This window comes from Apus apus, chromosome 26, assembly GCF_020740795.1.
Source record: "Apus apus isolate bApuApu2 chromosome 26, bApuApu2.pri.cur, whole genome shotgun sequence".
NCBI classification, from domain to species: domain Eukaryota; kingdom Metazoa; phylum Chordata; class Aves; order Apodiformes; family Apodidae; genus Apus; species Apus apus.
This window is the reverse complement of record NC_067307.1, coordinates 2,351,943-2,369,071: the sequence shown is the minus strand read 5'-3', so window position 1 is coordinate 2,369,071 and position 17,129 is coordinate 2,351,943. Positions and strand designations below refer to the sequence as shown.

The following is a 17,129-nucleotide window of genomic DNA, read 5'->3' as shown; positions in this document are numbered from 1 at the left end:
CTGGGGCCAGCTGGGCTCCTGCTGCTCACCCCCGGGGGGAGCTGGTGGCTCCCAGACCCCCACCCTGCCCTGGGGAGTTGGAGGTTTCGCTTCCCTAAAACGCTCATGCCCAAGGCTGGGCGAGGGGAGCATCCCTAAGGAGCTGCAAGGGTGTCCCCAGGAGCCACCAGGAACAGGGGAGGGGTTGGGAGCCACAGCAAAGCTCAAGGGGGGTGCTCAGCATCCCCCTGCGCCAACAAGACTCGATTTCCTCCAAAAATGCCTGCTCAAGGTCAGCAAAAGGACCCTGAGGCCACCGAGTCCCAGGGAGACAGTGAAGCCCTTGTTCCCTCGGCCCCTTCCCCGCACACCCAGCCCGGCTTTGGATGCTCTACAAAATGCTGCCTTTATGCTGTGGGGTCTGGGAATGGGCATTTCTGGGGCTCAGAGCACCCAGGCCCCATTGATCTACAGGGCTGCCAGCAAAACACCTTAACCAGTTCACTGCCAGCCCTGGGAATTTCCAGTCCTGGCAGGACTGGGAAGGGGAACAGCTCAGGAGAGGAGATGGGGAGCAGGGGTGGTGCTCAGTTCCAATCCCAACACACAATTCCATCAGGACACGAGGAAAAGGGTGGGGGGGTTTGTGTGCTGCAACCACCTGTGACTTCCCAGCTCTCTGCTTAAAATGCTCCTTGACATCCCAGTGGCTGCTGCTTCCATAATGAACGGAGAGGCAGGGAATTAGAGGAGCCGGCGCTCGGGTTTATTTTACCCACTGAGTCTAATTAACGTATGCAAAGCTGCAGAGCTCCAGCAGGCAGGGAGGAATCATCCAGGAGGAGCTCAGCAGGCACCCAGCAGCACGTGCCTTGCCCTGCCTTTGGCCCTAACTGCAAAGCCTGGCAGCCACTTCCTAAAGGGCCTTTAAACAGCTTTTCCTCCCCCCCCCCAAATTTTACAGCCCTTTAAAACGCACCACTTAGAACCAATGAATTCCTTTACTGGGTGAGCCTGCCAGTTGTCCCATCTTCCCACCATCCATCACAGCCAGCCCAGCAGGATTACATTTCATAATTTGCTTTACCCAACCCCTCATAAAGCCCCTCACATCCCTGCTTTTCTCCCCAAGTGCCAAGGGCTCAACAAAAGAGGTGCTGTGATTTTTCCTAGCGGAAGACGAGGGGTTTGTCCTTTCACCAGGACAGCTCTACCAGGCTTTAAATCTCCTCTTTTCCCATGGGAGGTTTGGTCTGCCCTGCCAAGTTACTGCTCTTGGGACAGAAGGAGACGAAGCAGGGGAGATGTTTCCTCTCAAGTGGCTGGAAAGCCTCGTGTCCCTCCTCCATCCTTTTTTTTGACCCCCATGACCTGTTTCTGCAGGACTTGGAGCTGCCCAGGACCTACCAGGTCCTGCTCCCCCCAGACCACCAAGACCTCCCAGAAACCTCTCCAGTGAAGGACACCTCTTCAGAGCAACTTATTAAACCCTTTTCCCCCCGCCAAGTTTGATGGCACCTAAGTTTTGTACCTTCCTATTTCTGGTACAAACGGAAGGGATTTAAAAAAAAAAAATATCCCTGAAAATACTTTTTCCTTCTGTTGTTTTGGGTTGTTTTTTTTTCCCCCCCACAGTGCTCCCACCAGTTGGCATTTCCTGCAAGGAGCAGAGGGAATTTTTCACTGCTTAAAAAGCTTCTCTGCAGAAAGCTGCCTGGAGCAGAGCTGACCCCAGGGCTGAGCTGGATTTATGCAGCAAGATGCGGGTGCCCCGGGGAGGAAAGCAAAAAAAAAACCCCAGCAAGACAAGATCCTGCAGGTGGAATCATTAGTAGGCACAAGCTTCCTGTCCCCTCTGCCTCTGCTCTGTCCCCAAGTGTCCCTCACTGCTCCCAGGTGTCCAGAGCCACGGAGCAGTTTGCCAGGAGCAAAGAGCTTGGTAATTTATGCCCAAGGTGAAGCAAGATGTTTTGGTCTCTGAGTGGGTTCCATGTTGAAATGGGCTGGTTGGGTGAGAGGCCCAGCTGTGAAATGGAGCCTTCCACCCAGGAAGCAGAGGGGGAAGCACTGATGGGTTCGTTTTGGGCTCATTTGCTGGGCTTTTGACACACCCCCCGCGGGTGGGGGAGTGGGATGGGTGCTGGGTGCCAGCCCGGGGTGATGGCTGGGAGCAGCTTTTCCACTCATGGATACAAAACTCTTCCCACCAGCTCATCCTGAAGCTGCAAACACACCAGCAGCTCCCAGCCCCACACTCCTTGGTGCCATTCCAAGCAAACCCTGCCTTGCCAGGGCAGCATTGCCTCCGAGCACCAGCCATGACCTTTGCACCCTGTTCCTGCCAACCTTCCTAAGAAACACAGAGCTCTGTTTTCCCCCTGTCCCAAGGCACAACCACAGAGCAGGATTTCCCCCCCCCCCCCTTGCCAAGACACAACGCTCAGGAGCCAAGACCCTGTAACTCTAGAGCAAGAATTAAATCCAATTTATTCCCTGGCTCCTTTATTGAAGGAAAGGGAGGCTCTTTCTGGGAAAGCTTTAGTAGTTTTGTTCAATTATTGTTTTATGCAACATCCAAAAATAAAATCAAATCGTGTTTTCAGCACTTTCTCATATCAAGGAAGTAATTGAGTCGGAATGAAGAAGAAATTATCTATGAAGTTAATTATCTTGCAGACGGGTTTTACACTCAGGCATTTTTCACGACCACGCAGTAACTGGAAGCACAGGCACTTTTCTTTCCTGTAATTAATGTACTTGGAATATGTTGGAGAAGGTGGCAGGGGTTAGTGTTTGGCTGGAGAGGAGTTGTTAGTGGGGAGGGGATGGGAACGCTGGGAGCAGCTGGGCTGGTTCCAAGCCTGGCTTGGACAATTCCCACACCCGGGTGAAGGGATGAGGTGGCCCCCAAACCATCTCATCCCCTCTTTTGGGATCTGGTGGGGCTGTCTGGGTAACAGGGTGCTCAAGGGGCTGGGACAGCTCCTGGCTGTGGGAGCACGTGGCTCGGAGTGAGTGAAATTAATGGCTTGATGGTCTTGAAGGTGCTTTCCGACCAAAATGATTCATTCATTCTATAAATCTGCTTAAAAATAATAAAAAAACCACCTTCTACTTCCATAAGATCTCACAGCAGAGGTGGGACAGGGCCCTCCATCCAGCCCTGGTTCAGAGACACCAGCTCAACCCCACGCCCTGTGGTGGGGTCTGTCCCTGTCCTGGGGTCTTGCTCCAGCCATGGGTGATTTTTCTGAACTTAAAGCCCATTTGGAAACCATCTCTGTGCAGGGTTCCCTGCAGCAGCACCCCAGTGTCCAGAGGGGCCTGTGCTGCACCTGCATGGCAGAATCACAGGATCATCCCAGTTGAAAAAGACCTTGAAGATCATCGAGTCCAACCACAACCCAACTCCACCAACCATTAACCCACCTCTACCCAGCCCAGTCCTTCAGCCACGTTCCTGAGCACCACGTCTCCACCTCCAGGGATGGAGACTCAGCCAACAGGACAATGCTGCAGGGACCTACCTGGGGGCTTACCCAGGAGTCTCCTCACCAGCCCTGCTGACATCCCTTTCCCAAAAGAAGATTCAAAAGAGAAAAGCCTGGAGTGAGTCGGGAAGATCTTCTCCCTCCAGGGAGACAGAGCAGTGACCCCAGCAGCAGCACACGAGTGCTGCCTCTCCCTGCCTTTCTCCTTCATTTAATTCCTCCTTCATTTGCTGCAGTAATTATATTAGGAGAGTGTAACACAGGACACAGGAGTTCCTTGGAGCCTGCTAATTGTTGCTGGAATGAGGCCATTTCAAGTGGTCATTGAGAGAAAAGCAGTTGATCCTCCAGCCTGGCTCCCCCCCTGGGAAAGGTGGGTAAAGCCCTGGGCCCTTGCTGGGCCAAATTCCATGTGGGATGATGTCCCATGGATGAGTAATCCCAGAGAACTTGCTCTTGGAGAAGTAAACTGCCCTTAATCCCTTTTAATTGAAGCTCTGCCAGTGGTTTGCAGTGGAGGGAGAGCCATGGGGAGAGGGCTCAGGGCAGGTGGCTGCACAGGGAGTGGGTGGCTTGGAGTGTCCTCCAGGATTTGGGAAGCTGTGGCAGACACTTCCCTGCAGCGTGGGGGTTAGCAGAGGAAAAAGAGAAGGAAAATGCCCTGTTTGCAGGCAGTCCTGGTCCCAGACACTTCACAGCCCTCGGGCAAGGTGCAAATCCTGCAGTTCAGCTGGGAGAAGGGGAAGCCACCAGGTCCATCTGGCTGCTGGGGGCTGTGCCCATGGGAGGCTTTTGCAGGCTGGTTTCTGTCCCTCTGGTCACTCTGAAGCTGCAGGTCTCCAAAACCCACCAGAGCATCTCTGCTGCCTGCACACCCATGTCCAACCCGTGGGCACCCGAGGATTTGCAGGGATGAAGGCTGCAGGGATTCAGAGCAGGATTGTCCACCTGCACAAGGTCTCCAGACATCCCTCCAGCGTGCAGGGTCTCTCCAAATCCAGAGAAGATGAGGCTTGGCTTTGTCTGAGAGGGGCTGAAGACCCCCAGAACCACACGGCTCCATTTCTGCAGCTCCTCCAGAAGGACCATTCCCAAAACAGCACCATGCAGGAGAAATCCTTGTGGAGCAGGGAGCAGGAACATCAGCAATGGAGCACGGAGCGTTACGGAGCGTTACTCCAGAACCATTTCCCTCAGCCACTGTCCACCTCTTCCCAAGCAGATAGTCTCTTGTCCCCTTGCCCTCCTTCCAAGAAAGGCTTTGTGTCTGTAGAGGAAGACTTGGCAAGGCTATGGCAGGATAACTCCCCAGGATTTTCCATCTCAGTGTTCCCAGCCCCAGGATCAGCACTTCCACCTTGAAGAGCTTTGCTTTCAGCAGCTGGAGATACCTGGACGAAGGCAGCTTATCAGCATGGCCAATGCCTTCATCCCAACTGCAGGAATGTTCAGCAGCTCCAGCACAATCTAGGACCCAGACAGGGGGGATACAGCTGGCATCCAGGCACTGCCCTCCCTCTGGCCCCACTGGCACGGCCAGGGATGCTGGATGACCACCGATGACCACCACAACAGCCCCAAGGGCAAAGGGGTAACTCCTAATTTAAGCTCATTCCAAGCTCTTTGCTTTCTCCTGATGCCTCCTTAGCTGGAAGATCCAAGGGAGTGGGCCAAATATTCCCTGTGGATGGGGTGCAAGCACCCAGCAGGCAGCAGGCAGGGCACCAGCTGCTGGAGGAAGATGTTTCTCCTTTATTTCTCCTAGCAAACAACTTCATGCTCCCTTTGGAAACACCTTGTGTGCTCCCAGCCTTCTGAAGGGAGAAGGAAATCAAACCACCACCAAGAAGAGCAATCTGCTTCCTATTTCCAGCCCCTTTCCCAAAGAAACAGAGTGCCAGTGCCCAGGGGGTCCACAACCTCTGCCAAAAATTCCCACCCACAGCTGGGAAGAGCCAGGATTTCAGCTCAGCCCCCCACCAGGCACCCCAAATCTGGCCGGAGAGCCCCTCCGATGCCTCCCTCCCCACCTAGCTGTGGGGTTTTTTTTCCATGCCAAATGGCTCAGCACACCTGGCTGCCTTTCAGAGCTGTCACTTTCCTGGCTGGGAGAGGAGAGAACACGGGAAAGAGCAGCCTGGGTTTGCAAGGAGGCTCCTGCAAGAGACGTGACGTGTTTATTTTCCCCGTGCCAACTTCCAGATCAAACGCGTTCGCTTTTTCCGTGCTGCAAAAGGGAATATTCCTCCATCCCTCCCCTCTCTGCCAGCACCCAGCTCCTGTTCCAGCATTCCCAGCTCTTCCAGATGCCCCTGACATCCCTGTTTTCCATGGGTAGAGCTGGATGGGTTGAGGGAGGGGTCTTTTCTACTCCCCAGCACCAGCAGGAAAGTGGAACAACCTTAAAAACACCGAGAAACTCGATGTTTTCTGTGACCTAAATCTCAGTGTTTCAGTTGGGTTTTAAGGGCTGTCAGGTTGCTTGGGAAGAAATAAAAGGGAAACAAAACAAAAAAAAGATATTAAGGGGATGGTATTTTCAAAACCAAAGCTATTGCAGATAAAAAAACAACCCCAAAACCCTCCCTGCCACCCGGGAACATGTCAGCTCCTTTGAAATGTTCGCTTGTCTCCCTGAGCAAAAGAGCCAGGGAATTGTTCACAGCACTGCAACAAAAATCGAGGCTGACCCAAAACCCCCTCCTTCTTGCAGCTGAAGGGTCCCCCTTTCCTCTCTCCTACCCCCCCCCAGGGCTGGGGGTGCTCAGCCAGGTAGAGGTGGGCTCAGCTTTTCGGTGCCACTTTGGGCCTGGCTTGGTCGTTCTTGGTTTATTATCATTTGTTTTCCATTATAGACATTATTAAAAAAAATAAACTTTACAATAATACAATTTTTTTTTAAGTTGTTGTTGCCATTGGAGCATTTAAAAAGGAATAATCAAGGAAAAAAAAGAACTTGAAAAAGCCACACTGGAGATGTATATGGTTATGTCTGTACATACATAGTTGTAGGTGGGTGTTATATACATACACTCTATATGTATATATAAAGAAAAAGAAAGGAGAGGGACCTAGAGAAGCTCCTGCCCCACTGATGGGTCAGATCCCAACCCAAATTCAATGTGAAGGTTTTAAAAAAGCAAACCAGAAACCCAAGAGGATGCTTCTCCCCCCTCCAAGTGACGGATGGAAACGAGCAGGACACGCTCACGACGTCGGAACGACTTCTCGGCTCTTCCATTTCTAAACTCTCACCAACCCCAGGAAAGGAAAATAAACCCCAACCACAAGGTCAAGAGCTCGAGGGAGTCCCCTGGCAAGATGCAGAAGGGTTTCCTGATGGCGAGTCCATCCTTTGGGATGCTCTGGGGTGGAAACCTCTGCCATCCCCCCGGGCTGGGAATAACCCGGGTGCTACAAACAACCTCTTCCCAAGCCCCAGTGCTGATTTTCCCTCCCCGGGTGCGAGGCAGGTGGAGGGGGGGGGGTTGCACCACTCCTGCTTCACCAACACACCAGGAAAAAAGAGCAAAAGAAAAAAAGGAAAAAAAAAAAACCACCAAAAAATAGGAAGAAAACCACCCAAGCTTCCCAGCGTGGTGAGGGTCCTCCTGCCACCCAGCGGATCCGGGCTCGGCGTTCCCGGAGTTTTGGAGCCTTTCAAGCCTCCAGCACGTGACGATCCCTCCCTTCCCCGGCAGGAACCGAGGAGGGAGCAGGTGCTGCCGGTGTGTCCTTGTGCCAGTGTCCCCATGTCCCCACTGCCATCCTCACCCCTCTATTATAACACCAGCTCCAGCAGCAGGATGGGCAGGAGGGGCAGGATCCGGCCCGCCCAGCACCGGCTGCCACCGGCTTTCTGGTCCACAAAGGTCTTCTGGTCTGGCATCACATCCGTGGTGAGCTGGGTCTGTGGGTGAGGGGAGAGCCAGGAGTCACCCAGGGGTGGGAAGCATCCAAACCCCTCTTCTTTTTTCCCAGTGGTCCCCCCAGCAGGTTGGATGAGGCTTGGATGCAGCAACCTGATGTAGCAAGAGCTGTCCCTGCTCACGCAGGGGGGGTTGGAACTAGATGATCTTTAAGGTCCCTTCCAACCCAAACCATTCCATGATTCTAGGATTCCATGATTCTTGGGGATCCATGATCCATTTACAACAGGAAACAAGTTCCAACCCTGGGACCAGCCCTCCCCCTGGCTCCCCCCTGCCCCAAACCTACCTCTGAGTAGCACAGGCTCTGCTCTTTGGACTTGTTTAGCTTCAGTCCCTGCTCCTGGAGAGGAGAAAGGAGGGAGGCTTAGGGCAGGAAGATGCATCCACCCCCCCTGTCCCACTCCTCTCCCACCCGAGGAACAAAGCAGGAAGCCAAGAGCCCAGCAGGGTGCAAAAAAACAGGTAACTTGCATATTTCCCCAAACCAGGTGGAATTCAAGCTGGCTTCACCCCAAACAAGCCAGGACCAGAAGCTGGGCTCAGAGCAGCTGCTCCAGCCTTGCCCTGGGCAGGCAGAGGACCAGGGAAGGGGATGGGCAGGGCATGGAGCAACCCCTTCCCCATGCCAGATCCCCCAGCAGTCCCCAGACCCCCCTGGCACTCCCCAAAGCCCATTTACCAGGGACAGCAGAACCCTGCCAGGCAGCTGGGTACCAACACCCCATCCAGCCCGAGACGGCTGCACTGAGCAGGACATTTTGCTGCCCACCTCTTGGTTGATGGAACCACCAAGGATCCAGACCAAACCCCCCCCACCCCAGTCTGCAGGAATGACCAGGCTGAGGTCCTACCTGGATGGAAGTGCAGGTGGTGATGACACTCATGTCATACATGGTGTTGCTGTCGTTGATGTCATCTGGCAAGGCAGGGCTCTTCTCCATCCTGGGCGGTGGGGTGACGGGGGGCAAAGGGTTCTTGGGGGCAAGGTTGACATCGGTGCCATTGCCAAAGGCTTGGATGGCATTTCCTGAAGGCAGGAGAGGTTTATGGGAGGGGGCTGCACTCCAGGGGCGGGGGTACTGGGTCAGGGGGAGGAGAAGGAGACAGGGAAGAGCCTTACGGAGACAAGGGTTTTCCGTGAAGTCTCGGAGGAACTTCTCACACTCCTCCTCCATGTTCCCGCTGCCTTTGCAGGAGCACCAGGGTGAGATGGTGATGCTGGTGGTGCTGGCGTCGACGTAGTTGGGCGTCACGTCAAACCCTGCTCCAGAAGAAGGAAAAGGAATGAGGGGCCACGGGGGGAGAGAGCCTGCAGCACCCCGAGCCCCGGCACTCACCGATGAGCCCCGCGTAGGAGCCCAGGCACGCCTGGTAGTTGTCCCCAGGGCAGCTGGTCAGGGACTGGAAGGAAGCTTGGCAGTTGGTGTGGAAATCAGCCAGCCGGGACCTGAGGACAAGAGGGAGAGGGAGAAAGGTGGGATTTCACCTCCACTCCCAGCACAGAGGAACGTTTTAAAAAGATAAAGGTGAGAAAGAGAGAGATTGAGAGAGATCCAAGAGTCAGGAGGTGCAGCTTTTCCTCTGGTCACCTCCAGGCAAGGGAATCCTAGAATTATGGGATGGTTTGGGTGGGAAGGGACCTGAAAGAGCATCCAGATCCAACCCCCTGCATGGGCAGGGACACCTCCCACCAGCCCAGGCTGCTCCAAGCCCCATCCAACCTGCCCTTCAACACTGCCAGGGATGGGGCAGCCACAGCTTCCCTGGGCAACCTGGGCCAGGCTCTCACCACCCTCACAGCCAAGAATTCCCTCCTCATCTCCAACCTCCATCTCCCTCTTCCAGCTTAAAACCATTACCTCTCATCCTATCACCACATACCCTGGTAAGAAGTCCCTCCTTGGCTTTCCTGTAGGACCCCTCCCTGCCTGGGGGGCTACCCCACCAGGGAGGACCTCCTTGTCCTCTCTCACTGCTCAGTGTGAGGCACAGAACAGGCACAAGGAGGGATGGAAGCCCAGTTGTTTTCCAGGTGTCCCCATAACCTGGCTCTGCTGACACAAACCCCAGCTTCCCATGCTTTGGGGACGTTTATGGAATGAAGTGAATCACTGAGGTAGAAGGAAGCAGAAGAGGAGGGAGGAAGGGATGTAGAAGAGGAGGGACAGATGGACCAGGTGGACAGATGGATGGGCTGCAGTTCTCCAAATGGACTCAGTCATTATCTGACCAGACACGAGGCTGAATTGTGGCCCGTGCTGGATCTCCATCACCAGGAGGAATGGCTGTGAAGCTGCCAAGATGCTGACACTGTAGATGAGCCCTTGCATTTCTCAACAGAAACTCTCCTCTGCTCTATTTTTCTGCACTCCATCCAGGAAGCAGGCAGCACACATTATTTTCTTCCAGCTTCCTTTCCCTTCCTTCTTAATTAAATGTCATCTTTGTCCAACCAGTGATTGAATCATCCAACACTACCTGCCAAAAGCCACAAGAACTGAGGAAAACATAGGGTAGAAACTGTGGTGGTGGTTTGTTTTTCCCCTTTTGAATAGGAATGATTTGTTTTCAGAAGTTTCTGAGCAAATGAAACAGAGGAGCAGCTGAAGCAGGGACTGGGTGAAGCAGAGGGGACCAGCAGTGGTTCCTTGCAGCCACCCTGCATTTTGCATCCCACTGGATCCCAGGTGCACCAGGGGACTGGAGAGAGGACACAGGAGGGAATAAAAAGCAGCTGCTCAGAGCTGGACCAGAGCTCTGGATGCTCCATGGAGGAATGCAGTGGCTTCCTGGAGACTTCTGCTATTTCCAGCCATCTGGGACTGGAACATTTTCCAGTTGCCACTGATGCAACCATCTTCTGGGAGCCCTTTGGGGACCCCCAGAGCGAGCTCCTCCCCTCAGCAGGGTCCCACTTTGATACCTTCTTTTTGCTGGCCATGCAGGGCACACTCAGCTTTCCCTGCCAGGGGTGGGAACTGGATTCTTTTCCCACTTCCACCAGCTGCCTCACCCACTTCCAGCCTCTCCCCAGGCTGCAGATTTCCAGGGCAAGGTCAACTTCTTCATCATCTGGGTTATTCCAGCCTTCCTGAGGAGAAGACAGGGCTCCTGGGCACCAACGTGCTCTTCCACACCTTGGATGTTAATAAACAGCCATCACACAAGTGGCATCACCCCAGGGAGAGATGAAACCAGGGTGGGGGGATAAGAGGCAGCTGCTCCACCGTGGGAAAAGAAGAGAAGCTTGAGCTAAAGCACCAATTTTGGGGGACAAAAAGGGGATCCCACAGCTCTGCCGTGGTACCTGTGAAACAAGGAACTGATTTTCTCCCTCTCCTTCCTCCTGGATATACAACTCACCCACCCCAGGAGCAGGTGATTTTCACCAGACCCACGTTGCTTTTCCTTCCTGGTGGTTCAGCACTAAGGAAGGGGCTGGAGGAGGGGACTGGAGAGAGGACAGGCCAGGGAATTTGGGGGGAAAGAAAAAGATGCCCACGACAGGGGTGCAGGGAGGGAGGCTGGGGCTCCCACCAGCTCTCAGCTCAGTCTCTCACAGCACAAAGCCCCGAGCAGCTTTGCTGCACACCTGCAGTGCTCAGCCCTCCCAGCAGCCAAACCCAGCCTGTTTGCAAGAGCTCTTGCTCCCCACGTGCAAGGTGGGAGCAGCAGGAAGACCCTGGGCCACCTCTAGCAGGGCAGAAAGACCCCAACCCTGCTCCTTCCACACAAACCCGGTGGCAGGAAGGTCTTTTCCCTTCCCCGGGAGGTCAATCAAGGTGCTGACAGCATTTCCCCTCTCCCCAAAGGAGAGGTGAAGGCACATCAGCTCTGTTCAAACAACTCCAGCAAGTTCATCCCCCAGCGCCAGGCAAATTTGTCACGCTGCTCCCTGGGGCCCTGCTCCTGGCTTGTAGCATCCTCTAAGGCAAATGTTATTCTTTTTTATAATACATGACAAGCCAGCTGGTAATCCTTCCAGAATATCCAAAGCCAGATGTCACTCCTTCCGTTGTATACAATGACTTTGCAGTTGCTGGATGAGAGTGGAACTGCCAGGAATAAACCCGACTGGAGTCAGCCCACAGCTTCTCAGGTTTCTGCTCCTAAGTGCCTGGGCAAAAAAAAAAAACAACACACAGAAAAAGAGGAGCAGAAGCCAAGTTCATCTGAGCAGAAACAGGAGGAATTGGTGCCAAATTGCTGGCTGGCAGCTCCAGGCAGCAGGTGGGTCTGGCCAGTCCCTGCCCTGCAAATGTCAGAGCTGGGCTGGGAAGAGCTGGGGCAGGAGGATGGTGGCCCAGGGAGCTGCAGAGGACAAGCACAGCCAGCACCTTGTGCTCCTGAAAGGCCTCCAAGCCAAAAAGAAACAAAAAAAAGTGAGAAAACTGATTACCAAGAATTAATTCTGTATATATACACACATCTATCATATCCCAAACCCGCGCCGAGTGCTGGATTTCAAAGTCAAGGGCTCCCAAGCTGTTTCTCTTTGATGTATCTAGAAAATAGGTTGGGTTTCTGGGTGAAAGGACCAGGAGGACACCAAGGGGAGGCAGCCCAAGGGATTCAGGGACTTGATCTTCTTCCCTGCCCAACTCCAGACACCTCCCAGGCTCCTTGTGGTGAACACACAACCCCCAGGACACATTTTTATCCCCATTTTGAGGACTTGGTGCATCACTGAAGGGACCATCCCATCATTTCCTGGCTCCTAAGTCCTCTCCTAACCTTGTTAGCATGCAGGAATTCATCTTCCCAGCAAGACACCCTCACTCTGACATCAAAAGCTACCTACACAGCAGATGATTTTTGATTGGGTTCCCCCCCCCCCACCTTGTTGGCACCTTGCAATTCACAGGGTGGCTTTTTTCCAAGCAGAAAAATGCCCTGAACAGATGCAAGGTGCTTAATTGGGTGCCAATTGTTCCCATCACCACATGCCCATGAGAAGTCCAAGTCCAGATCTGGTAATAACTCACCCCCCATCAAAGCAAAACAGTCCCAGGCTCTTGACTATTTCATGCAGAAAATGTCCAGGATGTGGAGATTACTCAAGACATGTTTTTCACAAGCAATTTACAGGGACCAAGGAAAAATGGCTTTAATAGAGATGAGCATCAAGAGGCAGCTTGGAAATGTGTCTTTTCCCCAACACCCACAGAACAGAGGATGTTCAGGAAGCTGTGACAACATGGAAAAGCTCAGCAAGACCTGGAAAACCCACAGGCCTGCTGGGCATCCTCCTCCCAACAGCCTCTCTGCCTGCTGGAGATGATGGTTTTGGAGCCAGGAGAGGCTGAGATTTTAAAAAAAACCACCAACAAACCAGCCTCTAACACCAAGAAGAGTGGTCAGGAAATTCAGAGAGCCCTGGGGAGGGGGATCAGATTAGACATGAGGAGGAAATCCTTTCCTGTGAGCGTGGTGAGACCCTGGCCCACATCAATAGATACATTTAACTTATCCAGGAGAGCTTCTCCACCACCTCTGGGTACTGGAATCCCCTGTGCTGGGATGATCCAGGAAGGTTTGATTCCTTTTTTTAAGTGAAAATCATATGGAATAGCTGAGCCTACAACAAGGACTGGTCCCCATCCCAAAGCTGCCCCTTCTCCAGGGAGATGGGGCAGCAGGAAAGAAGCAAAAAGAGGATCAACCAGAGAGAAGCAAAGAAGAAATCCCCAAATTAGAGGGAGCAGAGCTAAAACAGCAAGAAGATGAGGACAGACAACAGACCAACTGCAAAGCTGGGAGCTGTTAATGAAGAAGCTTGGTTAGCATGTATTTTTAGGACACCACATTCTGATTCATCACAGATAAGAGCAGTTAAAAGACACTTTTTTCCTCCTCTTGCCTTTGCTTAAACCCCATCATTACCCAGTAAGAGCAGGGAAGAATTAAAGGCATGCATCATTTGATTTTAATTGAAGGACTGTTCTATTTCATTGAACTGCTAACTAAGCTGAACAGGAGATTGTGTTTACATAAGCAAACCCTGAGTCAGTATAGACTTGCTGTCACATTAAGTCAATACTTATGAAGACTCTCTATTTAATTATTCAGTGTGAATTGACTTATGATTGTGTTAAGAGCCTGGGTAGCCTTGAGCAAGGTGGCTGTGGAGCTGAGATCCCTTCCAGCTGCCTTCACACACGGGTGTCCACAGGGAGAAGGGACCTGGGGAGCTGCCCCTCTGCTCCCCCCCCCCATTTCAGGAAGCCCAAACCACCAATTTTGGCCTATTTGCTCATCTAAGGAGGGGTTTGGAGGCTTCTCCTGGCAGGCTGGGTTGCCCTGGCCTGTCCCCTTCCAGACACCAGCATCGCTCCTCTCTGCCAACTGTCAAACCCAGGAGCATTTTTCTCCTCCTTCTTCCCAGTCAGCTACGTGGACATTACACAACCTAACAAGAAAGTTGAGCTGCTCTGTTCATCAAGGCAACATCCATTATAGATGGCATCTTGTCTGGGCTAAACAGAGGGCGTGAAAGACGAGGACGTGCGTTTAGAAAGAGCATTTCATTCCCATGTTTGGTGTTTCATCAATACCAAGCCAGGCTGGATCCCCTGCCTTCCCTCACGAGTCCTGGGGTGATGAAGAAAAGGCTTCTCCTCCCCAGGCTGTTGCTGCCAAATTAACATGCCAACTCCAGCCAAGGAGAGAGTTTCTGCCCTGCAGAAACGCTCCTTGCCCATGCAAACAGGCACAGGGGAGCTGGGCAGGATCTGTTCCCCTCCCAGCCACAAAAAAAAAAAAAACAGGGAGAAAAAATGATCCACCACCTTGGTTTTGGATGCTGAGCAGCTCCAGCCAGTGGAGGCTGGGAAATTCTTCAGCACCAGCAGCACTGAAGCATATAAGACCAGATTATTTGTGTTCCCGACTTGCTGATGCAAGATGAAAAATACAGCAAACTGCAGCTGCTGAAATCAGCTCTTTTCTCCCCCCTTCTTCCCTTTCCCCTTAGCTGAGGTTAGTGTTTTGCAAGAGGTTTTTATATTCTGGGAGCTAAAACCTGTCCGTTGCAATCAGACACAAAGCTCAGGGAGTTTGTCAGGCTCTTCCAGCGGGCTGGGAAGAGCTTCCTGGCACTGAAAGCTTCACAAATTGCAGCCATCTGAGCCTGATTGTGGCTGCTCTCGTGGCTGGAAGAAGGGGCTTGGGGCTGGAGGGTCTCGCCAGGGAATCTGAGCAGCCTCACAGGTCACAGCCATCCAGAGCAAAGCTCAAGGATCTCAGCCCAGCATAACCCAAACCCCCCCCCTCTTCCCCCAGGAAGGGCACAGGTTGAGCACTCACCCTCACCAGGACCTGAGCCCTCCTGGGAAGGCAGGGGAGCTTGGGGGCCACCTCCTGACCTCTTTGTGCCCTCCAAAGGGCAGTGCAGAACCCAGGGGCTGCACAGCACCCTCCTCCTGGCTGCAGGGACCCCCCCAGGTGGTCCAGAGCCTGCTCTAAGCCAGGATGCTGCCCACTAAAACACCCTGCTCCAAAGCATCCAGAGCACAAGCACCTGCAGAACGGGTCATGAAAGACAAGCTGGTGGCTTTTATCTCCCCAGCTTTGTGACCACTGATGGGCCAGGGGCTGGTGTTCAACCACCATTTAACCACCAGCCCTGTGCAGCTGGAAAGCAGGAGCAGAGAGCCAGGAAAGTCAACAGAAGGAGTGTTTCCCACGCCAGATCATTACATGCTCTTTCCTCCAGCTCCTCTGCTGCTTTCAGGAAAGAAGCAACGTGACCTCAGGGCTGTGTCCTGCAGGAGCAGCCCTGATGAGGAGCAGCCCCACTCACCCAACTCAGCACTGGCTGCCCTGAGATGACACTGGAAGCCTCCCTGTAAAGTTGTATCCCAGGGAGATGACTTGGCCCTTCATTAGGAGGTTAGCCAGGAAGCTTAATTGCACTCCAGGCTGTGTGGGAGCATTATCTCCATCAGCACTGGGTTTCAGAGCAGGCTGATCATCTGCTGCTGATGTCAATGCCCTTTCCAGTCCCACAGGCAGATAAGGATGAGCATCAGGCCATGATGCTGGCCTGGTAAGCACTGGAAATCCCATGGCAGAGCCCAGCTTTGCCCTGCCAGGGATAACAGGCCACAGAGGGGTTGGTATTTATAAGCACAAAGGGTTGCAGGTCCCTTTGTGTAGCCCTGTCTGCACAGCAGCTCCAAGCACTGAGCACAAAAAGGATCCCCTGCCTCCAGGCCAAACCCACCACCAACACATGGCACCTCCACAGAGGTCAAAACCCTCTGAGAAAGCACAGCAAGCCCCTGGCATCCCTGGCACCATGGTTAGACACCTAAGGTCTCCTCCAGCTCCCCAAGCTCTAAGCCTGGAGCAGCTGGGAAACACCAGGAACAGGCACAGAAGAGGAGAGGGGCTGTGGAAGCACCACAGCATCCTTCTGGCTGGAAAAGACCTTTCACATCATGGAGTACAACCATAACCCAGCTCTACCAACCATTAACCCAACTCTACCAAGTCCAGGGCTTAAACCATGTCCCTCAGCACCACGTCCACGGGCCTTTTGAACACCTCCAGGGATGGGGATTCAACCACCTTCCTGGGCAGCCTGGGCCAGTATTTCACCTCCCTCCAAGAGGATTTTCTTCTAATATCTCATCTAAACCTCCCCTGGCACAACTCGAGGCCGTTTCCTCTTGTTTTGCTTGTCACTTGGGGGAAGAGACCCCAGTGGCTCTCCTGGAGCAGCTCTCCTCCCCATCCTTTCCCCACATGTCCCCTGGGACATGATGCCTCATCCCTGGAGAAGGGCTGGCAGGAGACCTCCTGACAGAGATGGAAGGGGGAAAAAACCAGCAGCCAGGACCATCAAATGCAGCCTGTGTGTGTGTCCCTGCTCCCAGGGAAAGCCCAGTGCACACACAGCCCAGCTCTACTCCAAAAGCCAGGAAACAAAAACCAACATAAAAAGCCAGACCCTCACTCACTTGCATTGATGCTCAAAGGAGAAAAATTCCTTATTTAACCCCACCCCCCCAGCTCAGGTGCTGGGCTCAGCTCACTGCTTCCAAACACCAGGGCAGCTGCAGGCAGGAGGAGATCAAGCAAGATGTTCCTGCAGCTCCAGGCCCTGCACCCTGGTTAGTGAAGCTGCTTTTCCTGGGGATACCAGAGCAAACCTGCCTGGCCAAGCCTGGGGAAGCACTACCAGAACCCTACTGGGGCAGAACTGGGATGGGACCTCCTCTTCCAAGCCTGGATCCGAGGAGCTCATCCCCCCAGTGCTTCACGACAGGGAGGGAAGAGCTGAGACTCAGCTCCACAAGCCAGGACCCACCACTGGATGCACAAAGAGCTGCTGGATTCAGGGGCTTTGCAGAGGAGCCCCCAGCCCAGCAGCACCCAGGCTGCTGCCAGACAAATGCACTTCCAGTTGGGAGCAAACAGCCCTGCCACGCTCTTCCCCCTTTGCTGCTTCACCTCTTGCTGGGAAGAACTTCATCCCGTGAAGGAAAGGGCTTAAAACTCATGCTCAGCAGCTCCATGGCCCCCCCTGTTTGTGTCCCCCCCTCTGTGAGAGGAAGCACTGAATGTCTGAGCAAGCACCAGCTCTGCTGCTGGGGAGGAGCTGCAGCCCTGGTGTCTTTTCTTCATAGACAGGGGCTTCTTCTATTACTTTTGGATAAAAAGCCACATTCCCCACCTTCCAAACACACTCACTTGCAGGCAGAAGAAGACCTGAAGCTGGGTT

At 53.4% G+C, this 17,129-nt stretch overlaps 1 protein-coding gene across 1 annotated transcript in view; it reads right to left on the bottom strand.

The window, feature by feature from the left end:
• Window positions 1-6,259: 6,259 nt before the first annotated feature.
• Window positions 6,260-17,129, bottom strand: part of GFRA2 (GDNF family receptor alpha 2) — a 28,667-nt gene continuing 17,797 nt past the window's right edge. The window contains exons 5-9 of the mRNA XM_051640918.1: window positions 8,740-8,849; window positions 8,523-8,663; window positions 8,254-8,429; window positions 7,689-7,742; window positions 6,260-7,380 (exon numbers count right to left, since the gene is read on the bottom strand). Coding sequence (XP_051496878.1) covers window positions 7,252-7,380; window positions 7,689-7,742; window positions 8,254-8,429; window positions 8,523-8,663; window positions 8,740-8,849 — 610 coding nt within the window. The 3' untranslated portion in view covers window positions 6,260-7,251. The remainder of the gene's footprint in view (window positions 7,381-7,688; window positions 7,743-8,253; window positions 8,430-8,522; window positions 8,664-8,739; window positions 8,850-17,129) is intronic.